The 27,926-nt window shown below is 36.0% G+C and overlaps 1 protein-coding gene across 1 annotated transcript in view; it reads left to right on the forward strand.

Moving 5' to 3' along the window:
* Positions 1-27,915, forward strand: part of LOC138706084 (obg-like ATPase 1) — a 240,127-nt gene extending 212,212 nt beyond the window's left edge. The window contains exons 9-11 of the mRNA XM_069835025.1: positions 8,595-8,691; positions 20,213-20,335; positions 23,821-27,915. Coding sequence (XP_069691126.1) covers positions 8,595-8,691; positions 20,213-20,335; positions 23,821-23,931 — 331 coding nt within the window. The 3' untranslated portion in view covers positions 23,932-27,915. The remainder of the gene's footprint in view (positions 1-8,594; positions 8,692-20,212; positions 20,336-23,820) is intronic.
* The last annotated feature ends 11 nt before the right edge of the window (positions 27,916-27,926 follow it).

The raw sequence follows: 27,926 nt of genomic DNA on the forward strand, positions 1-27,926 counted from the left end.
TTTAAATATTTTAAAGGTAAATTCATTCATATTTTCCAGATATATGCATAACAAATTGCAGAAATATCCATAACTTATCGGTAAAATTAGACACATTCTTGTGAGAAGAGAAACAATATTCAAGTTTTATAAAACAAGGCATTACCAGTTCTGTTGTGTGATGTGGACATTAACGAAAGACGATAAGAACTAAATCCAACGAAATAAAACTACTATACCTCTGGTGGGGTACAGAAATACAACAAAGAAAAGGGAACAATTAAAAACAGAAAACATTACACATATTATAAAATACCGATACAGATGTTTTCCTCGCGTAAAAAGAACGGATGAAAATATAATATCACTTACAGTGTTGTTTTCTCTCTATGAGGCCGGAAGGGGAACATCCCTATGCACCGCGACCTGAAGTCTATTGTGTGCCCTTGGGATGAGTTGTAAGCCCACCGACCGCACCTACGCCGAACCGACCTAATCGCAACACCCTGACGACCAGTCGCGCCATCTTTCCAATTCTGTGTACCATTCCAAGCCAACAACCACCCCCACATTCCCCTCTCAAACAGTCTGAGATGTAAGTCCCCTTCTCCCGGCTCCTCAACGGTCTGAGGTGTAAGTCCCCTCTCCCCTCGGGAGGAGAGTGAGTTCCGTTTCTGGCCACCAGCTACACTTACAGTGTTTAATTACAGACCGAGGTGCAAAAGATTAACGGAACGATCTATGCTTATCTTTGAAACAAAATTAAATAATGTCTACAAATAACTTTTAGTTATTTTGTTTCAAAGATAACCATAGACGGACCTTGTTTAACCCAATTTAATATAACTGCTTATCGGATTCAATATTGTTTTTAAATTGGAGTGAACAGCTTGAAACTCAAATGTTTAATATGGAACAGGTAGGCAACTTATTCCTTGTGATGATGATGATGATGATGATGATGATGATGATGATGATGATGATGATGATGATCTTTCTTTCCAGTCTTACCTGGTGGCTTGTAACGATCTCCCGCCGTCTTTTTGGTGGTGTTCAAAGCAATCTTTCCTCTGGGAATGTAACGGAGAATTTTTTTTAGTTAACCTGGTTCTGTCAATTTTGTTGATATTATGTTCTAGCCAATGCGTCCGGTAGTGATTAATGTAGTCTGTTATTGGTGCAATTTTGAATTCTTCTGCAAAGTCTAAATTTCTCTTCCGGTCTAACAATCTGTAGCGTGCGGTTTTTCTCAGAAATCTCATTCCGACTGCAGTGAGTCGTTGCGCGTCACGTTTCCTAATTGGCCATTACCACCAACACGAGTGCAGGTCTCCTCATAATTTTATAAGCTTTCATTCTGTTGGTCCCGCGTCTTTACGTCGTGGTCAAAGCCTCATACCTTGGACTCGCTTTACGGTTCGAGTCCTCATGGGGAAGGAATTTTCTCATGAAATTTCGGCCACTGTATGGAACCGGTGTCCACCCAGCATCGTGGTGAATCCTGTTTCGAAAATAAGCTGTAACAACTTGAGGGAGATCGTCATGCTGACCACACCATATCCCGTTCTAGTTGGATGATTGTTCACCTCTGCTGAAACGTCAGGCGAGCAGCAGATTGGTCGATCTTTGCCCTTCACGGGCTGTTCGCGCCACGGATTGTTGTTCATTCTGGCGTGTCTTTGGACTAGATTTTAATATTTGATTATTCGTAGTGCTGTGTTATAATTTGAATATCACCGCTGATTGAGGTTCTGAATGATATGTATGTCTATTATCAGGCAGTACATCTCACTTGACTATAAGATGTCAGAGAAAGAACAATTGTTTGTATGCTTCTGAAGTCTGATTAGTAGAATATGTAACTATTCGGCGATGTATGCATTGGAGAGGGAAAGGAGCTGGCCTCCCTACCCCATTATCTCCTGGCCTAGTTGCCTCATGAGTGATACCTTATTGGTGTTACTTAAGAGGTTCAAAACTCTCTTCGGACAGTTGACTGAACAACAACAATCTGAATGTCTTGTTCTTCATTATAATTTATAAGATAGGTGTAAGTTATTACTACTCGGCCAACATCGGTAGAACATTCATATCCTTTCAGATCTCCAAATGAATCTGGCCGGATGAATTGTAACAGTGATAGGCTGTAACGTTAAATGCCAATTTTCGTGAATAGAAAAAAATATATATTGCAAATGGTTAGACCTCGGATTTTTAGACTCGTTTATCGTAGACTTAAACATACGTTCCTTAATGCACCTAATTTTAGGCAATATCATCGTTCGAGAGTTTCTCGTGTTGCATATATTTAGGGATTTTTACATTTAAATGTTGCAACCTAACCTATTCGAGTCTAAAAATCCGAGGTCTAGTTATATTATCCATATATACCTATAATTATTTTATAATAACTTGTAGAAATTAATTACATTTATTTGCGTAAACCGTACGTTGTGTAAATAAAGTCAAATTTATTATATTTCGGACTTTAAAAAGTCCCTTTACTTTGCAGTCCAAAAAATGAAGTTCTTCATATTTGATTGCATATACCTTTTAACTTTGCTCTAGAGTATGCCATTAGGAAAGTCCAGTATAACAGAGAGGGCTTGGAATTGAACGGGTTACATCAGCCGCTTGTCTATGCGGATGACGTGAATATGTTAGGTGAAAATCCACAAACAATTAGGGAAAACACGGGAATTTTACTGGAAGCAAGTAAAGAGATAGGTTTGCAAGTAAATCCCGAAAAGACAAAGTATATGATTATGTCTCGTGACGAGAATATTGTACGAAATGGAAATATAAAAATTGGAAATTTATCTTTTGAAGAGGTGGAGAAGTTAAAATATCTTGGAGCAACAGTAACAAATATAAATGATATTCGGGAGGAAATTAAACACAGAATAAATATGGGAAATGCCTGTTATTATTCGGTTGAGAAGCTTTTATCATTCAGTCTGCTGTCAAAAAATCTGAAAGTTAGAATTTATAAAACAGTTATATTACCGGTTGTTCTTTATGGTTGTGAAACTTGGACTCTCACTTTGAGAGAGGAACATAGGTTAAGGGTGTTTGAAAATAAGGTGCTTAGGAAAATATTTGGGGCTAAGAGGGATGAAGTTACAGGAGAATGGAGAAAGTTACATAACACAGAACTGCATGCATTGTATTCTTCACCTGACATAATTAGGAACATTAAATCCAGACGTTTGAGATGGGCAGGGCATGTAGCACGTATGGGCGAATCCAGAAATGCATATAGAGTGTTAGTTGAGAGGCCGGAGGGAAAAAGACCTTTAGAGAGGCCGAGACGTAGATGGGAGAATAATATTAAAATGGATTTGAGGGAGGTGGGATATGATGATAGAGAATGGATTAATCTTGCTCAGGATAGGGACCAATGGCGGGCTTATGTGAGGGCGGCAATGAACCTCCGGGTTCCTTAAAAGCCAGTAAGTCAGTAAGTATTGTTAAATTATTATCTAATTAAAGTATATCTCGTGAATAATACGTGAAGCAAATGAATTGTGAACAGTAGTATAATTCGAAACACGGTAAAATAAGTCAAATTTTAATTAAACGCTTGCAACGGTATAATGAAAAGTCGACCTGGTTGGCGAGCTGGTATAGCGCTGGCCTTCTATGCCCAAGGTTGCGGGTTCGATCCCGGGCCAGGTCGATGGCATTTAAGTGTGCTTAAATGCGACAGGCTCATGTCAGTAGATTTACTGACATGTAAAAGAACTTCTGCGGGACAAAATTCCGGCACATCCGGCGACGCTGATATAACCTCTGCAGTTGCGAGCGTCGTTAAATAAAACATAACATTAACATTTAACATTTATAATGAAAAGGCATCATCTTTGTGAGGCCACCGGCTCGGCGTAGATGGAGTGACGAACCTAACTCGTGACCCGAAATTTCGCTCGGATGTGAGTTGGAATGTTACTGTCAGATTCCGTTTTCAAGAGACCATTTTAAGTATTTTACTCGCGTGTTAAACTACGTTGTTAACTACAGTTAAATTGTTTATTTGCCTGTTTCAATATCGGTAAAGGGGAATCACATTGTTTTTCTGTACTTTGTTCGAAATATGTTTAGGCATGCGTAATATCTCCGTCTGTAAACAGTATTTTCTCAACTATAACATTTTGTTAGTATCAATGTTTGCGGAGCGATTTATTCAAGAAATGTGATCATGTAATGTCAGAGTTTCTTCTGCATATCAAATCCTAAGCAAAATATTACATGACATAATTTTTATTTACTCGAAATCATCTCACAATATTCCCTTTTTCTTTCGATTAAAATAAAGAAAGGTTAGATATCCAAAATATTTAGATCAGATTAATTTTATTGCTGTAACATGTACTTAAAATCTGAGTTTAAAAGAAATGTAAATGACTATCCAATTACTAGAGCACACATTTTTGTGACGAAGCCAATTAGGAGAAGTTGATATTTGTGACGTCAATATTTATTTTGGATTTCCCCTCACAAACCCTTCCTTGGACGAAAATTATTGTGATAGAATAACTGGTTATGTGAACAGGAATAATGTGATTTCAGTTTACATTGTTTTCTCAATTTACCTGAGTATATCTAGCTTCTTTTTGTGAAAATATTTTTTAATTTAGAATAACGTTTTCAAAAATATTCTTTGCTTTGTACCTACATTTTAAATAAATTTTGCTAATTATCTATGTATTTCTGGGTCGTTTAGACATTTAACATACCGTATCTCAATTCATACATTAGGTCTGGGATTCATATTTATGTTAAAAATCTCCTGACCTTGAAATACGAAGCGTGTTATATCAAATATATTAAAAATACTACGGAGTGAATATAGAACTAACACCTTTCTTTCTTTCTTTCTTTCTTTCTTTCTTTCTTTCTTTCTTTCTTTCTTTCTTTCTTTCTTTCAAAATGAATGATGCTAGCCACAATTTGTTATACTTCAAACGTAGAGTATTTTTGGGAGATTACTAACCTCTATAGCAAATGTTGAAAATTCTTTATTTATTCTTAATGACCAGTTTTTAACATCAAATTAAGCAGGAATTTTGATTCCCTGTCACGAGATGCGCAGATGTTTATTTTTTATTTCTTATTGCTGGCAGCTGTTTTCGACATCTTGTTTTAGTCACTGAAAATGCACTACACATTAAATCAACGGCTCTTCCTTGTTAAGCAATACTGAATTACGAATTCAATTACAGCTACTCAAAGGGCATACCGGAGAGAATTCGGTGTTCGTAATCCTCTAAAGAAACACAATACTGGGACCGGTAAACAAATTGGAAACAACTGGATCTCTAAAAGAATAATAATTTTGATGACAAATATACAGAATAAAGAATAAACATCCGCGCATCTCGTCACAGGGAATCAAAACTCCTGCTTAATTTGACGTTAAAAACTGCGTCATTAAGTGAATTTTCAGCCGAATAAATAAATAAAGAATTTTCATTATTTGCTATAGAGGTTAGTAATCTCTCAAAGATACTCAACATTTGAGTTATAACAAATTGTGGTTAGCATCATTAGTTTTGAGATAAAGAAAGAAATGTGTTAGTTCTGTATAAATCACTCTGTATGTTTTTGTCTATAAATGCTTCAGAAAATCTTATTCTTTGCGTGAAATATTTCATTCATATTTCATTCAATATTTAATTCAGATGTGGATGCTGTGAATAAAATTTATAACTGGGCGTTAATGCATAGGATGAAAATAAATGGTTCTAAAAGTGAATCTATAACATTTTGTAAAACCCGAGAGGAAACTAGTTTTAATTACGAATTCAGTGGTGTTGTAATTCCGCAAGAACAATGTTGTAAATACCTAGGAGTGTATTTAAACTCCAAACTTTCTTGGGGAGAGCATGTTAATAATGTTACGGGTAGAGCATGGAGGGCACTTCACTTTATTATGAGAATCTTGAAAAAGGCTAGCCCCAAATGTAGGGAAATCACATATTTAGCGTTATTGCGATCGTTAATGGAATACGGAACTACATGTTGGGATCCCTATAGAATATATCAGGTAAATTCCTTAGAAAGAATCCAGTATAGGGCAGCTAAATTTGTTAAAGGTAAAAGAGAAGATGGAAACGATACGATAAAAGAACTTAAATGGGAAACTTTGGAAAACAGACGTAGGAAAACTAGAATAACATCATTGTATAGAGCACATCTAGGTCAGAAAGCATGGGTAGGCATAAGGGCTCGGTTAGAAAAGCCAACATACTATGGTAGGAACGATCATGATTTTAAAATCAAATGTAGGAAACAGAAAACGGATGTAAGTAAATTCTCATTTTTAAATAGAACTATAAATGATTGGAATAACCTACCTGCAGCGGTCGTTGAGGGCTGTCCTTCCTTAAGGAGATCCAGAAGAACTTAAAAAGTTGTATATAAAGTGAAAATTAAAGTTAAGGTGACATTTAACATTTAATTTTTTAAGGTGACATGTATTTATTTAGCCTGACGAGTTACTCCCTTCGTTTGAATTGTAAATTATTTAAAAATAGCGTGTAAGAGGGCCTTAGACTAGAAATGTTTAGCTTAAGTAGTTCTGTTTATAAGTATGCATAAGGATGTAATTATTTGTCTTATTTGAACTGTTGTATCAGTGAAGCGAGGTGAGTCAGTGAAGTTATGGTTTTACAGTGCAGTGAATAGTTCCGATCAGTGATAATTTATAGTGTCAATGAAATGTGTTCTATAGTGTCAGTGAAATATGTTATAGAGTGTCAGTGAAATGTGTCCTAAAGTGTCAGTGAAATGCGTCATAGTGCCATTACAGTGAGTGAGATGAGAGTAAAGTGAAAGACTATTGAAACTTATGTAGGGCCTGTACATATGTAGGTTGTATTGTAAAATTAGGTTATTTTATGTTTTATTATTAATTGTAATTATTGTGTTAAACTGTATTATGTATTCTTATTGTATTGTGTATTGTAATTTTATTGTGTATTGTTTATATTGTGTATACCACTGCCACCGGGTGCTTGCCCACTTGCAGTGTAAATAAATACATACAAATGTACGAATTTTTTTCCGTTAAACTTCATATTTAGCTATTCCGCGAGTCAAAACAGTTACCGGATATTGAATAGAGTTTTCATTACTCCTGGACTTGCCAGAGACCTGGCCGTAAAGAAGGGTGATTTAATAAACTGAACTATCATTATCGTAGTTATGGTGACGCCGTCTGGCCTCTTAAGGAAGAAAATTTGAAAGTATAGTTTTATTGCGTCCCAAGGAAATTTACTACGATTTTGTACAGAATACAGTGCAGGTAGCAAATAAATAGTAGAAGCATCCGTGAGTCCCGGTCTTGGTCAGATATCTCCAGCCTAATGATGGGTTGTGACTTCTCTGCTCTGTCTTTTTTATTCCTTTGAAGGAAGGATTACATTAAACTTCGTACAATGGCCACATATAAGCTGTATAAGAGACTATCCAGGACACAGATTGTTCCATCCTTAACAATTATAATAATTATTATGTATTATAATCATTATTACAGTACACACGAGAACCACTTTTAAAAGAAAAAAGGCAATTGTAACTATTTTTGTTGGATGATAATATAGTTTCCGATTGAAGAGGCGCCCAGCAATAAAAATGTTGTTCGGGGTTATGCTTTTTAGTCTCTTAAAACAATGGCATTATATTTTTCCATTTCATCTGGTAAAGTATATGGAGGTCCACAATGCGGCGAACGATAATTGTATCTATTGTCGGTTGTCGGCTTTGGAGGGGGTCGGGAGGAAAGGGGATAGATTCACGTCTTCGGCTAATGGTCGTACGATGGATAACATGTTTTCGTCTCTTTTGTACTTCGTTTTCCTTTTTACTCCTTCCATATTTCTTCCTTTTTTCTCGTTTCTTTTGCTTTATCATTATATGGGTATATTTGCATGCTCTAATTTTGCCGCATATTGTGAAATATAAATAGATGGTGGACACTTTGCCACTTTTTTACGTGTTATTTAACAACGCTGTATCAACTATTAGATTATTTAGCGTCGATGATATTTGTGATATCGAGATGGTATTTGGCGAGATGAGGTCATAGATTGCCTGACATTCGCCTTAAGGTTACAAAAAGCCTCGGAAAACTCCCAACCAGTTATTCAGTCCAGTTGGGAATCGAACCTACGCCTGAGTGCAACTCCGGATTGGCAGACAAGCGCCTCAGCCGTCTGAGCTACGTTGACACTTTTTGTAAATGATAATTTTACAACGTACTATTTGTAAGAATATATTACAAATTTCACAGTATTCTTATTGTAGGCCTATTATATTATGGATAAAATTTAAAATTGTTAACTATGCAGTTTGTCATGATCCATCACCATTTTAAAATCTAGGAATTGGATGCTGTGCTATTCAGTTTTAAGCATATTTACGATTTACGACATCTCCGCACAGATCCAGAAACAAAATTCAGATGGCCCAAATTTTGTTTCTGGGTGTATACAAATTTATTTGTTTTTATTTCCAAACGCAGTAGATAGTGGGAGATTTCTCCTCTTATGCTGGCATGTCTTTGCGGATAAACTTGTATAAAAATGCTCGCTATTATTTGTTTGTTGTTACAGTGCATTGGATAAGATCATCGTACAAGGATACAAGGCTCTGCAGCTACAATATTTCTTCACTTCGGGGCCTGACGAAGTCAAAGCATGGACCATACAGGTAATATGTTAAAAGAAGTGCATATCCGAAACCAGTGTGTGTTACTATCTCTTTGTCCATGACAAATCTCCCGCAGTGATGCTGCGTTGTCTAACCATGTAGGCCATAGTAAATTTTGCAGAAGGTAGTATCGCAGAGAACCATGACTTGTTCCATTTTTCACTACGCGTGATTGTGAACTCAGACGTGTGATTCGAGACTCACAACTTTAACTTTCAAATGTGTTCCTTTCACATCATTAGCACAATGTGTATAATCTTGGATACTCAATTGGTGTGGGATTACTTCACAAGGCCGTTCCAATCTATTTTGCTTGTAAAATAGAATGCATTGATTATTACCATATATTTGTTAGTTCCATTCACTTTTGAAAAGCAATATTTTCACAAATGTAACTTAATTCTGCGTGCTGTGGGAGAATTGCCCTCGAGGGAAATAATAAAGCATCGTTTGAGCGCGTATTCCAAGGTCCCCCACCCTTAACTCGAACATCTATATAATATAATTTGAACTGGTAATGGAAATTACGGGAAAACGGCTGAACGGATTTTAATGCATGAACGTCATTTTGAAGCTTGACGTCCAAAGATTTTCAGAAAAATAGTAACTTTCAGTGAAGCGTTAGTTTTCCTACGTAATTTTCCTATTTTCCAAAATCCATCTTTCGTCAATTTTAAGAACTAATTGCATTTCAGCTCGGCCGTGATTTCAGAATAAAACAAAACACACACTATAATAAACAATAGGCTATTACATGAAGGCCATGACCTGCAGGATTGCTTACATATTTTCAAATTCAATTGGTTATTAAAATTTTCAAGACTTGCTAAAAATAATTTATAGGTCTGATTCTGCGGTGTGTAATTTTCTCAGTAAAGCTGTGTATTGGATATTAAAATCTACAAAACTTGAGGTGGTTTGATGACATTATTACCATTAGAAATGAGATATTATTACAGTTAATGCCATGATGTGACTATCTTATATTAATTAATTATACATATTAATGCTATATTGATGATATGAAAGTGAAACGTTTTGGGGTTATATAAGTAGATGTAGAGAATATCTTAAATCAGATCTTCATTTCTATAATTTACTGACTGGCTTGTATACAAAACTTACGTAAGGTAATAATATTGTTATTAAAATGAAATATTTTATAGTTATTAATCAAGTGGGTTGGGTATTTTCCATATACTTAATGGCAGTATGGTGTAGATATTATATGCATCATTTTCTTCAGTATTAGCTCGAGAGAGCGCAAAAATTGCAGTTCCTAAGGAAAGACCAAAAGGTATTACTTACTGATGAAATAAGAGGCCAACAAAATTTTGTAGTCTCCCGATCATTTCAGCAAGATCTCTTAGCAAGATAGAATAATTTTACCCTCTACATGCAGCAGCTCTACCAAGATGCTATGTCTATTGTTCGAAAGCACAGCAAACCTGACTTTTTTTTAACTTTCACCTACAATCTTTGTTATACTTCGGTCATATTTACCAATTAATATTTTACGTCTCATTTATTTAGCTTTATTTCAATCCATTCTCCAGTATGGAATTTTAGGGTGGGGAAATGCTTATAATTCTAATCTCACTCCACTAATACTTATTCAGAAAAGAATTATTAAAATATCCCTTAATAAACCAATTGATTACTCATCCGAGCTTTTGTTTACTGATTTTAATGTTTTGAAAATTAAACAGATTTATTATATTGCCTTATTAATCTGCATACATTAAAACCGTAATAAATTCAAATTGTATCATCATAAAAATGGAACTAAAAGATCCGATTTTATACGACTAGAGGAACCAAAGTGTTTCACAAGCACAGCTCTGAGCCATGGTACCTACTTTGGTCCAAGGTTATACAATAAAATAATTGATAAATACCCAAATTTGGAAAATTTTAGTATGAGGAATTTCAAAAATAGCGTTAGGAATTTAATTTTTAAAGAATATATATTGATTTAATATGTATATGTATTTGTATGACTTAAATTGTTAAAATTGAAATTGTATTTTTAAATTTAATTTATTCCTGTAATTTTTTTTTCTTGACCCAGTTTGTGTCAAAAAATTATCTTTGTGTTTATCTTTGTGTTTAGATATCTCCCTGAGCACGTGTTTTTTTACTCCTTCAGGGAAGAACTAAGATTGTATTTCTGTCAATGTTATTTTATTAACAATTAACAATAAACAATAAACAACGACCTGAAGTAGCTATTCCCACATGAAAAACTCACTGATCGTTCTGACATTGTTACTTGCGTTTTCGCGTTGAAACTCAAAAACTGAAGGTGGATAGGTTCAAGAAAAAGTAGCCTATTTGCCATAAAGAACATTCAGAGGGAGTATGTTTCATTATTGTAGAAGCAAATAACTTTCAAAATGTCTGGTATTCTTCACTGAAAATAAATCTGAAAAATTTTTACTTTAACGTCTAATGAACTTAGTTTGCAGCATTTGCTGCACAAGCCACTAGTTTAGAATATAAATGGCGATAAAAACGGATGTACCGTCAAAAGAACGAATTTTTGCAGTAGTCTATATAAATTTGTGTTTTCTTGTGTATAAAGGGGTTTGTTCCTTACTGCTCCCCGTAGCTCCTTTCTGTTTTTGTTACCAAGTCTTCTTTCCTACGTCCTATTTCGTTGCAGAACACATTGAAATAGTGGGCGTATTAGTCCTAACCCGCTTCCTCGGAAAATTAAAGCCCACTCGTTCGCTTCATCCCGACCCATCCGTCTGCATACAGAATCGAAATTGGCCCATCTCTCCCCAACTCTATCATTTGCATGAGAATGGCCCTCCGTAGTCCCGGAACGTGCCGCTCCCGGCGACCTTTTCTCTAAAAATGAGACCACTTTTAATTTGGAAAAGAAGATTTTTGATGACGGGGGTGGCTGGAGACGAAGGTGGAGGGAGGAGTTAAAATTGCACGTGCCGTCCCCCCTTCCCCATCGCCACGACATGGGGTTGGCGCTAGGGAATGTTAAGTGGCCCCCAGAGCTTGGTTTTACCGCGTGGGAGGATTTTTTTTTTCTGTGAATTTTAGGAAGTCGCGACATTATATTAATGCCTTGTACTTTATTTACCCCGCCTCCGGCCACAATAGTCCTCTGTGCTGTTGTAGGTTACGGTCATTTCCAGTTAATATTACAAAGATTTGGTCTCGATTATATTGTAGAATTATGGAGCTTAGTTTAATCTACAGGGCTCGCCTATGAAATCACTACTATTAAACGTTCATGCTTCCATAATCGTTATTTTATTTCGAGAGAATACAAGCGGACAGCAGTTCTCCCACCTTCATTTTCATCCTTTACTTATTTATTCCTTTCGGTAGGATCAGACAATTTCTCCTTTTGAATCGTCTAGGCGCCACGCTTTTTAACCTCGTTATTTTCCCCCAGAAATAATAGTGCTTTCTTTCCGATGATTTGGTTGTGTTTTATTCTATTCCTCAATTACGGACTCTTAACAGCTTCTCCATAAATACCTGTATCAATTTTTATTATAATTTCTTATTCCTCCAATGACGGTCTCAACATAGGCCTATACTACAGTTATCTATATTCTTGTCGCTTAGTGAGGTTAACTTTGCAGTGGCGGCGCCAGCTTCTTTAATTCGAGACTGCATTTGGGGAGGCAGTAGCCTACTTAATCAAGGTCAGCGGGCAACCTTCCTTCCTCCATTGTATTCTACATTATTAGCATTGTTATAGGAAGAAGTCCACACCTGTGGAGTAACGGTCAGCGCGTCTGGCTGCGAAACCAGGTGGCCCAGGTTCGAATCCCGGTCGGGGCAAGTTACCTGGTTGAGGTTTTTTCCGGGGTTTTCCCTCAACCCATTACGAGCAAATGTTGGGTAACTTTCGGTGCTGGACCCCAGACTCATTTCACCGGCATTATCACCTTCCTATCATTCAGACGCTAAATAACCTAGATGTTGTTACAGCGTCGTAAAATAACCCAATAAAATAAAAAATAAATATAGGAAGAAATGACTGATCAAACCAAATGCAGTATGTAGGACCTATATTAAATGTTAGAGTCTACTACTGATTGACTTACGTTTCATTTACCAATTTCGCACTCGAAACAATAATAAATAGAAGGAAGATAAAATTGAATGAAAATTTAAGAAATGGAAACATTAAATTTGTCAATCTATTAGAGATGAACAAAACTAACTGCCGCTCTTGCTCGCTGTGTTCGTTGCATTTGTCTTTCGAGTCTCGTCTCGTCTCGTCTCGTCTCGTCTCGTCTCGTCTCGTCTCGTCTCGTAACTCTCGTGCGCTTCGAATCTTGCTCATCATTCTCGAAATAGCATTTGGTTGGCGTGGAAAGATTTCGTAACTTTGAATAACATACATCATTGAAATAAATAACATTTCCCCAAAAGTAATAGTGCTTTCTTTCCGATGATTTGGTTGTGTTTTATTCTATTCCTCAATTACGGACTCTTAACAGCTTCTCCATAAATACCTGTATCAGTTTTTATTATAATTTCTTATTCCTCCACTGACGGAACGATATATTTTTCTATGGTCTCAACATAGGCCTATACTACAGTAATCTGTATTCTTGTCGCTTAGTGAGGTTAACTTTGCAGTGGCGGCGCCAGCTTCTTTAATTCGAGACGGTTTTCGGGGAGGCAGTAGCCTACTTAATCAAGGTCAGCGGGCAACCTTCCTTCCTCCATTGTATTCTACATTATTAGCATTGTTATAAGAAGAAATAAATGATCAAGGCAAATACTCGTATGTGTATTAAATGTTAGGATCTACTACAGAGTCCACACCTGTGGAGTAACGGTCTGCACGTCTGGCCGCGAAACCAGTTGGCCCGGGTTCGATTCCCGGTCGGGGCAAGTTACCTGGTTGAGGTTTTTCCGGGGTTTTCCCTCAACCCAATATGAGCAAATGCTGGGTAACTTTCGGTGCTGGATCCCGTACCCATTTCACCGGCATTAACACCTTCATCTCATTCAGACGCTAAATAACCTGAGATGTTGATAAAGCGTCGTAAAATAACTTGCTAAAATAAAAATCTACTACAGATACTACAGATTGACTTACGATTCATTTTCCAATTTCGCACCACTTACACTCGAAATAACAGTAAATAAAAGGAACATAAAATTGAATGAAAATTTAAGAAATAAAAACATTAAAAACTAACTGCCGCTCTCGCTCGCTTTGTTCTTTGCATTTGTCTTTCGAGTCTCTCGTGCACTTCGAGTCTTGCTCATCATTCTCGAAATAGCAGTTGGTCGGCGTGAAAAGATTTCGTAACTTTCAATAACATACATCATTGAAATAAATAACATTACAGATGTTTAACTGATACATAAAGAGAAAACAAAACATCTTAGTTATCCAAATGTTCCGATTCTATTATCAGATATTACCTGTGGTTATATAAATAGAAAAAAATTCTCAGATAAATATTTATTTCTAAGAAACATAAAATATAACGTTAAATAAAGCGGTCATATTTTTGTACTTGAGATTGTACATTTGATTTCGAACATACGAAAAAATCCTAGCCTTTTAATAAGGGCCTAGTAATTAAATAAAGATTGGAAAACTATTATTATACACTGAAAGGTAGAGATGATGTTTCAAATAGGCTACTTCATTGTTTATACATATATAACAGTTGCCAAAACAGATAAAAGTTCAGTCTGGAATAAATAACTGTTACGATTCAAGGCTGCTTGACGTTCGAGAATTGACCACTCCCTGTGTCTTGATAGTTCGTTAGAAGCAGTCAACGACGTAAGCAGTATTGTCGTGCGGGTTTTCGGTTTTGCGGGCGCTGTTCTTCATAATTTCTCGATCATTGTTCAACTCTAATAATAATAATAATAATAATAATAATAATAATTTATTTAACCTGGCAGAGTTAAGGCCATACGGCCTTCTCTAACACTCAACCAGTCTATGCAAGCGATAAGAGAAGCTGTGGAGTGGTTGCTGTGGCCTGAATGAAATCAGAGTAATAAGTAGGGATACGAAGATAAGGTTCGTTGTTCATGGACTATATTGACGTGGCGTCATGTTTTGCTCGTGCTACAGATACTATCAGGAGACACTTGCATCATATTTGTGCTGCAGTTGACGTTCTGATTCAAGACTAGACCTCATAGTCTGTTTACAATGCATTCTAATGATAAAGACTGATACTACGATGATCTTTCCTTCAAATTAAATTATTTGTTGATTTATTTTTACTGGAAGAGATAAGACTAAAAGGCCTTTTCTTTCACTCAGCCAGTATAAAAATATATAGGAAATATAAATAACTTTAATACAGAAAGAAATGATGATGATGATGATGACGACGACGACGATGATGATGATGATGATGATGATGATAGGAAAATGTAGATGTTTATAGTTACATGTAATTCTAAGAGCTAAACAATTACAATTTAATGTTAAATAAGACAAAAAATGTTATGTTTTATTTAACGACGCTCGCAACTGCCGAGGGTATATCAGCTTCGCCGGTGTGCCGGAATTTTGTCCCGCAAGAGTTCTTTTACATGCCAGTAAATCTACTGACATGAGCCTGTCGCTCCTCCGTGACAAAGGAGAAAAAAACTGGACTGGAATTGTTCTCAAATAGTTCTGTTCTAAATAAGCAGGCCTACTTATTTGTGCGGGACGGAGGGAAGAGTGTCACGCGTGTAACTTTGGATGGGCATTCGACCAGCGAAGCCTACTTCTGGCGCCAATCCTGATACTGTGACGTGATGTCATTTTGTTTTTGATATTTCACTTTTGATTAGACGAGCGTTGTTGTTAGCCACAAGACTGAAGCTTGTATGTATGTATTACCCCTGATTACATATACAGAGTAAACCATATGGGCTATTCCATCTCAAATCGACCGAAATATAGAGAAAATTGACCTTGCAGTTTTTAAATACAATTAAACTTTTTCTGTCCCTAGACAACTATGATACAATGCTTTGTGCAAAGTTTGAGGCATCAGAACTTCATAGTGTTTAAATTAAAAATATTTTAATTTATCGTATTTTCATAAAATTAGCAACTTTAAACTGTTGTGGCTTTGAAACCCTTTCACCCAATGATCAAAATCATGGTTCATTTTGATGCTGAAACGTTAAAGTTTATATTGACATGTAAACAGTTTTTCTTACTTTTTATGGAAATGGAGAAATTTAGATTTTTCTTAATTAAGACACCTTTGCCCACGAAAAAATATTTTAAAAATATATGGTTAGATTTCGCATTGAAAGTACAAATAAACACGTATTTTTTACTGGTGCAACGTTAATAAGAAAGTATTGAAAAATCAAATAAAGAAAATAAATAGTACGCGCGTGAGCTAACCAGCTGACTGTGAGGCGGGAGCTAGCCTAGGCAAACAAGGCCAGGAGACATAAACACGTGATGTTTCGTCTAGTAGCGCATAGCTGGGCTAGCTTTATCACAGATTTTCATAAACACAGGAGTAAAATGACGCCCAATGCTCGCTTATCTTCATCTCTCGGCCAGTGCGTGCTGTGTTGCGCCTTTTAAGTCTAGGCGTATGAAAATAATTTATTTAATACCCCCGAAACTTATTGCGTGACACTAAGCAAACAATGCCGAATCCCTCTTAATAATGCAAGGTTTTTTCTCAATATTTTTTTACATTTTTACAAATGGGCAAAAAGCCTAAAAGTAAGTAAAATTAGATTATCTGTCTCTCTGTATACAATAAAAATAAGGATTACTTCTTATCATAACCTACCAAATGTCAGCTTCAAAATGAGCTCTCGTTCTATGTTCTGCAGTAAATGGTTCCAAAGTTCTGAGCGCTGAAAGAGGCTTGTTTTTCTAAAATACGCTAAATTTGTCGCTCAACAATATGAAAACCGTTTGACTTTCGATAGTATATTTTTGCAAATGCACTCTCCTCAGCACCTTGTATAAATGGGGAAAAAATTAGAGTATAAAAAATGCGAGGTTTTTTACTGATCGATTTCATATGGAATAGCCCATAAGTAATGTCATTAATTTCAGGGGGTTATTCTTTGAGATATTTCAAACAAAAACACTTTAATACTATTTTCCTCGTTTTTACTTCCTTTTCGAGATAAAAATTGTTTTATACAGAGTGCGTCAAAAACAACTGACTGTTTTGGAAATGAAATAAAAGTATAATACGAAGTGCAAATACGTGTTTTATTGCATGCATTCAATATAGTTCTTTCGAAGTTTGACATAGTTAACACTATGTCTTAAATATCACACCTGGCAAATGACCTCCATTTCTTTGAATACATTTCTGGATCCGAGATATCACCGACGTCATTGCACGTGGAATTCTCTGGATACACTCATGAATTCCTTCTTTCAATTCAATGCGGCAATGAGGACGTGTTTCGAACACCTTACCTTGAGGTAGCCCCAGAGGAAGAAGTCAGGAGATCTGGGGGGCCAATTGATGTCTACAAAGCGTAAAATTAGTCGCTCTGGATATAATCTTCTAAGAATGGTAATGGAGATCCTAGCTGTGTGAGCTGTTGCTCTATCTTGCCGGAATCACCGTCCACGATGAGCACAGGCGAAATTCGAAAGAAGCGTTTCCAGCATGTTCATGTAACGCTCGGAGTTGAAAGTTGCTCCTTCCTCATCCTCGAAGAAATAAGGCCCAATGATGCCATCCGAACAAATTCCGCACCAGACTGTCGTCTTTTCACTGTGCAGCCTGCGTTCATACAGTTCCTGACTGCTCTATACCTGCTAATTCTGGATAAGAGTGGCCTTGTGGTAGACTACATGAAAACTAAAAGCAAAGTAAGTCCATGGCTCTACAACTCATGAAGGGACAAGACCGACCAGCTGACTGCTGACCTCACGTCCACATGCCGAAGCAAAGGTGAACGATCATACATGGAAACTAAATCAGGCAAAATAATTAATTAAAGTGTACTACTTGCTTGTTAGAAAAAATTATGTAAAATTTAATTTAATTACTAGTCTAAATATTAAGTAGTACAAAACCCCTTTTCCTACTAAGCCAATTATGTAAGATCAATTTTTAGAGCATTTTAAGGGCATTTTTGAAAGATTTTTAGGTCATAAATGCATTGTTTTTAGGACATTTTTTCATTATGTATAGTCATCAAAATCCTAGCCCTAGTAATTAATAACAACATAAAAAAATTGTATTGGATTTATAGTTTGGGTTTAAACATATTAAACGCTATTTAATCTGTATTCACTCTCAATTTTAATTTTATTTTTGTCTGTATTGGACTCCCCTCCTGAGCACGAGTCTTACTCATTCAGGAGTGGGCTAGTTTATCTTTCATTGTATTTATTAATTTGTATTCATTTCAAACTTACTATCAATAAAATAAATAAGTAAATAAATAAATAAATAAAAATTGGAAAAGTTTACCGTATTTGCCTTCTTCGTGACACAATATTTTTTCTAGTTATTGTGCCGAACTTATATCCATTCTTGTTATTCTGGCGGATATGTTCACTAGTGCATCCTTCTGTCTTTTCTATTTATATGTTGTTATTTCAACATATACAATTGATTCTGGTATTAATCAATAAATGTGTTTGCCTTCCCTTAAGCCATTATTAACATTATCTTTGATGAGTTGTAGTGCTTCGTGATAGGGCCGCATGTGACGTTAATGTCACGAAGAGTAATCATCTATCCACCTCCAACTCCTCCCAGAGGATCCACCTCCATACCACCCCATCCCGCCTTTATCCGCCCTCGCCCTGGTCATTACGTTCACAAACCGACCCTCACTTCTCACAATCTCAGTGCCACTAGACAAGGTCGAGTTTCTACTCTTACAGCTCATGCCATCTGTGGGTGAATGACAGCACTATCTTCATTGACATACTGACGCGGGTTGTTTGTCTTTTGTTCGGTAGGTTGAAATGAGCTTAAAATGGATAGACCTTCAATTACCAGTTGCGAAGCTAAGGTGTAAATACGGAGTAGGATGAAACAAATCTTATCTTATATTTGTATGCAGCAGGTACAGGCGTCGATTCTTCTTCGTTGAAAAAGTATCAGTTAACTGAAACTCTGATCAGTTGCAAGATACTCGTAAATATTCTTTAATTCATTTTCTAATCGTTTTTGTTGAAAAATGGATGTGGGCAGAAGGTTATTTAATTTCATTTTAGGAAAATTTAGTTTATATCCCACAAAGATATTTTTACTTCGGAAAACGTATAATGTGTCTTTCATGTGTTAAATTTTATTAACATGTTTCGGCCTGCTATTGGCCATCTTCAGAACTGGCTGTTGCTGGTCTGACGCCTTTGGTTTTGTTTCCTGTAGGGGTGTGTTTGTGTAGTGTAATGTGGAGTCAAAGAGTGTGTCTGTGCTATTTTTAGCTAGCAATTCAACACATTTTATGTTTTCAACATCTCCGAAGCACGTTTCCATTTGTACAGTCATTTGCGCTCGACGTAATTTTAAAGCCAGAAGTGCACTGCAAATGATCACGTGTAAACTGTTCTTGTCTGGAGAGAAGTTCCAATAATAATTCAAGATAATTCCCTTTGTTGTCGTAACTTTAATCTTCAAGCTCTTTCTTACATAAGAAGCAAACAACTTCGATAAGTCTCTCAATTAAAAATCTATTTTGTTTCATAATTTCATTATGTTCGTTGGTATGAAGCTAGGCTCCTTCAGAAATTGCATGTTCAGTTCTTCCACGATCTAACAAGAGAAAACTCTCTTCATTCTGAAGATGTCTTTAATTCTGATGTTTTTCGGATTTTCTATCAACTTTTTTTGTGACGCAGACTTCATAAGAAGATAATGACCACTCATTTTCATCCCCAAACAGAATACAGGTATAATAATATAAGGACATATTTGTCTCAGAGCACGCTGTTATCCAAATATATTTCTCATACCAAGGGAATTGAAATTTTCTATTTTGTTTTCCTCCATCCGCTATTTTAATGTCCAAATGTGTTGTCGATCTCCTATCCTCATAAGCACATTTTGTTTCATATGTCCAACTTGAAAACAGTTTCTCTTTTAATTCAACAAATACTGAATTCAATTTGCTCTCAGTATGAATAATTTTACATAAAATTAGTATGTAACACACACACGTATGCACTTTTGATTAAACTAACACTCAACAATATGTCGCATTTACAGAAAACCAATATAGCGCGTTGTATTATATAAGTATTGAGGCTAGCCATCTTTCCTATGGAGCTGAAGTAGTGAATCCTACCCTCTCCCCTCCCCAGCCTTCCCACAAGTTTGCGAGTGCCACTGCCTATGAGTAGGGTGATCAAACATCCTCTTTTGTCCGGAGATGTCCTCCTTTTTAGGCATTTGTCCAGGGTCCGGGTGGATTTTTAAAAAATCAAGAAATGTCCTTTTCGTAACTTGTATGCCAACTGTCTGTTAACTGTGTGCTCTTTGCAGAAATCTCGATTGTTGTAAATTTTTTTATGTAAATTTATTAATACTTCTATTTTCTTTTTCAGAAAGGAACAAAAGCTCCTCAAGCTGCTGGAAAAATCCATACAGACTTTGAAAAAGGTTTCATTATGGCAGAAGTGATGAAGTATGATGATTTTAAAGAAGAGGGATCTGAATCAGCTGTGAAGGTAAGTAGTTTATCAGCACAATGCAATACAGGTAATCTAAATTTTATATACAAGGAACTTTTTCAGTACAGTAGTTGTAAACATTCAAGAGTGAACAGAAAATTTGCATATACAAGGTCTTCTGTTAGGAATGTGACTGGACCCCGCAGCCCTACACTGTCTTTGCATGTGACTCCATTTCACCGGTAACTCAAATCAGTGTATTTTGTAGAATTCATTATAAACTGCACACTTTAGGTTTTTAAACTTTTAAGTCTTTGGTCCACTGAGTTAGCTCTGTGGTAGCGTGTCTACCTCCAGACTAACCGGCCCGAGTTCGATTCCCAGCGGGGTCAGAAATTTTCATGTGAAATTTCTACCTCGGGACTAGGAGAGATGGCGGTGCACAACTTCTAATCACTAGATTGTGCACCAATATGCCTGGGTTAAATCCCAAATCTCTCCACAGTGCATATGAAGAGAAGACATATGTCACTGTTGATAGTGATTCGTCCATTGAACGGGGACGTTAAGCCTGGCGGCTCCCTTGGTGCTATTCAACAGGAGTAGGCTACGTGCCAGCACCGGGTTTCCTCTTCTCCCTTCCTCATCTTTATCATCATCACTCATTCCAAAACACTACACTTACATGGAGACTTACACAGACACTCACCCTAGTACATGACATAACTCTCCACAGATACACATCATGTACAATGTAGCCTGCCGAAGTGGTGTACAACTTACTAGAAAATGGGTCGCAGTTCTGCCATCTATCCGCAATATGCGGAACCTGAATCACGCAAGTGAAGTGGGTAGGCATTGGAAACACACACACACTTTTAAGTCTTCTGATTTCACATACAGCAAAAAATTTCAAAATATATATTTTTTTTAATATGTCTCGAATCATTGCACTTGTGCCAGTGAAATTCTCAGTAATTTCTTCTTTCCGACACAAAATAGTCTGTGCATTTTCACCAACCGTAAATGGACCTGTGTTGTGTTGTGACTTGACTTACCCATGATTGTAAGCAGTGTTGGCAGTTTTACCAACTGAACCTTTATTGTAACTTTAGTTTTTTTTAAATTAATTTTTTTTAAGTCTGACTATTATTACTATTTTCAACTCTTTTACTGCACCATCAACGACTGAATTTAAACATATTTGAGTTTCAACAATTTATTGACATGCTAGATCAGTATATTATGTCACTTGTTTTTAACGGTTCAAGAACATACTAATATTTCTTGTTGTAAGAGGAGGAGTCATTCATGTCACTTTATCCTGGTCTGATATGAACCGAAAGTGTCTCATTGTAACCAGATTTATCATTCAACTGTTCCTACTCATACTCTCTGATTCTAAAGCAGCATTATACGCAATAAATTCATATAAAATAATGTCAATCCAAATTAAAGAATGGCACAAAATGATTCAACAACTTCAAAAACTACAGAAAAGAATTCAATTGCAATGGATACCTGCACATTGCGGAATTACTGGAAATGAAACTGCTGATTTTCTTGCTAAAAAAGGCTCCAATTTAATTCAGAATACAAATAAAAGCCTACCTTTTCAATCCATGAAAAGACTAATTAAAAACAAATATAAAATCAAGCAAAACCAAGCACTATGTAACTAAGCCGAAGATAAAAAAATGGAACATTTAAATAAAAAAAACAGAAATTATTCCAGAAATCCCACGTAAAACTGCAGTAGCAAAATTCTGACTGCTTATGGAACATGATTATTTGGCCAAACACTTGCATAAAATAGGAATTTACACGAATTCTAATTGTCCTCTATGCCACAAAGAAGAAGAAATGACTGCAGAACATCTACAAACCTGTGAAGTTCTACTGTTGAATCCACCGCAGAGAAATATTGGAGAGCAAGAGCGCTAATGGCTTCGTTGCCAAAGCCCAGCATTGGATAATAACAACAACAACAACTGTTCCTAACCGCCTTGTTGGTTATATAGCTGGTTTAGATGGTCATGAATTCGTGCACATGAATAAAACAGGCTGTCATTCGGTGGATACTTACTTCTTAATGGTTCTGAGTTAAGACAGCCATGACATTGTGATCTTATAACCTCTCCAACTTGAAATATGTTGTTGTTGTTTTTGAATGCCAGGCGTTTGATAATAAAGTCATTTGACCTCTTGCACTCCAATATTTTTTAAAGATATTATCATTGTCAGCCACTGAAGAACAGATTTTGAGGTGTTCCGAATCCATTTCTTGGTTTGAGTTGCACAATGGGCAGTTAGGGGACTGATATATTCCAATTCTATGCAGGTGTTTGGCCAAACAGTCATTGCCTGTTGCCAATCTAAATGCAGCAACAGACAATTTCGTGGTAAATCGGGAACTAACTGTGGATTATGATGCAGAGAGTTCCATTTTTTCCCTTGTGATTGTGTTATCAAATTTTGTTTGTTGAAGTCTAAGTATGTAGATTTGATCAATCTTTTCACAGAGTAATATGTAGATTTAGTAACACGTCTGTAAGTAGTATTGCTGTCCTTTGCTAAAGCATCCGCAGTCTCGTTTCCCAGGATTCCACAATGGGATGGTATAAATTGGAATACAATTCTTTTATTGAGTGATATTAATTGAGAGAGCATTTTAGTTATTTCTGCTGTTTGAGATGAAGGCATGTGTTTAGAGACTATTGATAGAATAGCTGCTTTGGAGTCTGACAATATAACTACATTTTTAAACTACAAAATACCACAATATAACTACAATTTTACAAGCTGAACTAAAGGGAGGGACTACTCATCAATTAGCACTGGTCAGCTTGATGAGTTAATGACTGAATTTGGTATAATTTTCCTCTATTCAATACCTAACTCCCTCTTTACCCTTTCCTATCCAGTCCTCTGACTGAACTCTTACTTTTTTCGACCCCTATGGCATTAAAGCATTCGAGGCCTAGGGGTTCATTTCCCTTTCCTTCCTCCTCTTTCTACTTTCCTGTTCCTAGTGCTGACCTGCTATGGCACTAAAATCGTCCTCCAGTGGCTTAAGGGGGGAAAGCTGGTGATCAACAAGATCTCCCAGCTAGGTCCAATGGACCCGTCGACGAACAGCAGGTGTGGTCCTCCAGACATTCTGGGGGTTGTGTGTGAATGAAGTAACCACCAAAACGTTAAAATATGGTGTTCACTTAAATCGGCCACAACTTGCCATTTAACCAACTTGAAATATTTAATTTGTGGTAACATAGAAAAATACATTGTATGACACACATTCGTAAAGTTCTTTTATGGCACGAGTTTAAAGTTTTGAAACGAGGCTCGTGCCAAAAGAAGAACCTTTACGAAGTTGTATCATAAATAGGCCTAACTATTTGTTACTTGATATTAACACAAAAGAATAAAAAAATAAAAATAAAATTTAACTGGGATACAGCATGCATATTTAATATATTTGGATTTAAACTGGAGTCTTGATCCATGAAGTGTTGTTTAAATAGAATTGAACTTTGTTTCAGGCTGCAGGAAAATACCGGCAACAAGGTCGGAACTATACAGTCGAGGATGGAGACATTATATTTTTCAAATTCAATGCGGGAGCAGGATTGAAGGACCCAAAGAAGAAATGATGGCAGGCCGTGCTGCTTGTGATGCTGGTGCACCTGTACTTGAATCTTGTGCTCTTCTCATATTGCAGTACTATACCTAAAATATAAACCAATCCATATGTGGCTGGCCTTAGTGCTTTTAAAAGTTAAGTAATTACACTTTGCAAGAATGTGAATTCCGTGTGGGTTTCGTTTGTAATAACATTCAGTTATGAACAGAATCAAATTTTCTCAATAAAAGACATGAGTAAATAATAATGTCTTATTAATAGAATATAATTTCGCAAAAAAAATATATTCTATAGTTTGACAACTTCAAGTGAAACCCCGTAAAACACGCCAACTTCTGGAATCTCTCTCTTTCTTTCTTCTCTCTCCCTCGCTCCTCGTCATTCAGTCACCAATCACCACGTAAATATCTGAGAGGGTGTGTGTGGGCATCGCGACCAATAGAAGAACCACTCTCCAGTATTACCACAATAACGGATTCTTCATTTTTGCCTCGACTGTCGGCTAGGAAGGTTCCATTATGCTAGCATTGCAGGCAACTAGTCAATCTTTTAATGCTTTTGTTAGCAAGTTTGACAAACTGTGAGTGGACCTGCAAGTACATAGTGCATAGTGCTCTCTCCCTTCCCCCCGTGCTTTCTCAATTGCTCCTCCCCAAGACAGCCAGCGCTCACATAGTAACTCGGTCAGGGTTTCAGTTTGATTTGTCAATCTTTAATAGCCGTCAATAACTCATCATCGAAATGCATTCATTATGTGTTAATTTTCATCACGTACCGGTATTGTTTAATATGAGTAAAAAGGTTCCTTTTAAAGCTAATGAAATCAGAAACCAGAATACGAGTTGTCAAATTTTCTACACGGTCGTGATCTTAGATTACAGTATAATTCATAAAGAATAGAAATTGCATGTGGATCAGCTAAAACACTTCTCTTCTAATGGCGATTTCATTTCTGTCAAAATGGAGTAGTGGAATTTATTTGAATCGTATTTGTCATTGCTTTCTGTGTATTTTAAAATGTAATTACACTTAAATTGGTTCAGAAACATCCGTTAAAATTATGATAGTATAATATTGGAATTTCATTTAAAAAAAGAAAAGTATTTTTGTGAAACTCCAACATTTCTTGACTTATATGAAGTACCATGTTCCAAATAACAACTCATCAAATTAACCATATGCTGGGGCTTCGATAGGCCTACTGTGATAGTATGTTGTTTAGTAAGCAGTTCTTGGAGATTATAAATTATATAAGACACTGCTGAAATAAATAGAAACATTAAGTACATTCTTGATCTGAGGAATGATTAAATGCAAAAGAATGTAATTAAAATTGACAAAATTTATACAGTTAAGGTAAGCATTCACTACATCACATTGCACTCATCGGACGAATCGCACTGATCGGAAAAAGACTATCTATGCTGTAATTGTTATGTAACCGCATTCACTACATCCTATCGCACGCATCCCCTCTCGGCAAATCCGTTCACATTTCTCAGATGAGCAACTTTTCCAATGCGTGTGATCATGGCCTTCTTCAATAAATAAATTTTAATTGCTCAACTGTTACTATTATGTTGTGCCATGTTCAGTGTCGTGCCAGAATGGAAGACGGAAAACTTATTTCACTTGTAGAAAATTGCAAAGAATTATATAATTTGAGGCGTTCCCATTACAGTAATCAAGTCATTTCTTACATATATATTATGTAACCAATATTTCTTTCGTTTCTTTCTCTTCAATTAAGACGTATGAAGCAATTACAAATTCTTATTCGCTAACAGTCATAATTAATAGACCTAACCTCAACTCCTCTGTTTTCATCAAAGTCAATATTGTACGACTTCATGTTTTAAACAGCTGATAGGGAATCTGATGAGGCGATGAGGTGGAGCCGTTACAGTGAACGCACTGCACTTAAAATATCCGTTGTGTGCGATTCGTACGAGGAGTGCGATACAATGTAGTGAACGCTTACCTTTATTCAGAATAGCAAACATAACCTATAATTTGCTATAACATTTTCTATAGTGCTTCTTCCTCTTCAATTAGGACGCATGAAGCAATTACAAATTCTTATTTGCTAACAGTCATAATTAATAGACCTAACCTCAAACTCCTCTGTTTTCGGTAATGTCAATATCGTATGACGTCATGTTTTAAACAGCTGATAGGGGAATCCAATGAGGTGGAGCCGTTACAGTGAATGCACGGCACTTAAAATATCCGTTGCATGCGATTCGCATGAGGAGTGCAATATGATGTAGTGAACGCTTACCTTTATTCAGAATAGCAAACATAACCTATAATTTGCTGTAACATTTTCTATAGTGCTCTGGGCTGCCAATAGAAAATATCGTTGCTTAGCAGACCAAAACTAAATTCACAGCCATAACAGTGTATTGCTTTTGTATCGTATCCGTAATTATCATTTCTTAATTATCACGCAGGAGATACGGAATTTGAGTTTTTCAGTGAAATTCATATTGTAATAGCTATACAAACAGACCTACAACATATTAAAGAATTAGCGTCAAATGTAGCATAAGGTTCGGAAAAATTCGGCAGTGCTAACGAAATTTATTTATAATACCGTACATGTAGTAAATAGTTCACTGGAATATCAAAATTCTGCTTGTGAATTGAACATTTTATTTTTGTGTAAGGTGCAGCCTTCAAATTGGCACATTGCAATAGCAATCGGTTCATTACTCAGTAACGTTTGCCCGTTACATACTGTCTTTTGAAATTAATTTGTAAACCTCAGAACGTCAAAATTATCACTTCTGAAAGTAAACACAAACAATGTGTTGTGTATAATTCTTTGTTGTTATTTGTGTTGATGTTATTAGTTACCGTAAAATAAAATATTGTGTGCATGAATGCATAACTTGAGCAGCACTGTTCCGATAAGACTTGCATCATAACTACGAATTCTCAATTTTGCAGCCTATCATTATGAAGTCACTTTCATTTTTCCACGACTGTAATAAACCAAGACCCACCTGCCTGTTCTAACATTCAGACAGATTTGTGTAGCTACTGTGCATAATGGAAACATCACTAGACTTTAACAGTTTTCTTTTCCCAAAAACGATCATTTTGACAATAATATCGTTTGGGATCAAAATTCTGAATCACTGATGCATTGAAATGATACAGTGAGAAAAAGCTAATTTTATATAGTTTTAACATTATTTAAGTGGACCTTTTTCCAAAACTATACAAATTTAATGACGATTCAAGAAAATGATACAAAATAATATGAGAATGATAGATAGATTTCAATGTAATACAGAATAATCCGTCACATTAATGAAAATTATGCTACTAGTGACTACCATACCAATAACAAATGTTTCGTTAACTACAGTTCTTTCACAGTATTTTAAAAAGTCGAAATTCTATACTTTTAACTCATGTTATTTAGAAATAAATGACAGTGGCATTTTTAAACTTTTAAAACATTACTGAGTTCTCTGTTTGAGATATAAATTCTAATTGATTTGGTATGTTGCAGGTTACTAAAACACTAGAGAATGTTTGTAGTACCGGTATTTCATTCATTTCATATTATTTTTAATGGTCTTTGCGAGTTTATTTTTAAAAATAACTTCAGTAGTTTACACAAACTCACAAACCTAAATACAGTAAAATCTCTCGTAACCGGCAATCCCAAAACAACAGCACTTTTGGCTGGGAAAAAAAAGTTTAAATCTGGCAAATTGCTACAGTCCGGACCGTCACTTTTGCCACATTAGGAAGTTCACACGAACTACTGTTTTCAGTGAATATTCAAACCTAGAATTAGTGTATTATTTCTGTTGTGTGATGTGTTTTAATAAAGAAAATCCACACAGTTTTTATGTTTAGTTAGTTATGTTTGGACCATCAGTGTTGCCATATTAGGAAGTTTATACGAACTTTCAATTTCAGTGAATATTCGAAACTAGCATTAGTGTATTATTTCTGTTGTGTGATGTGTTTTTATGTTTAGTTAGT

This window comes from Periplaneta americana, chromosome 1, assembly GCF_040183065.1.
Source record: "Periplaneta americana isolate PAMFEO1 chromosome 1, P.americana_PAMFEO1_priV1, whole genome shotgun sequence".
Classification (NCBI taxonomy): Eukaryota; Metazoa; Arthropoda; class Insecta; order Blattodea; family Blattidae; genus Periplaneta; species Periplaneta americana.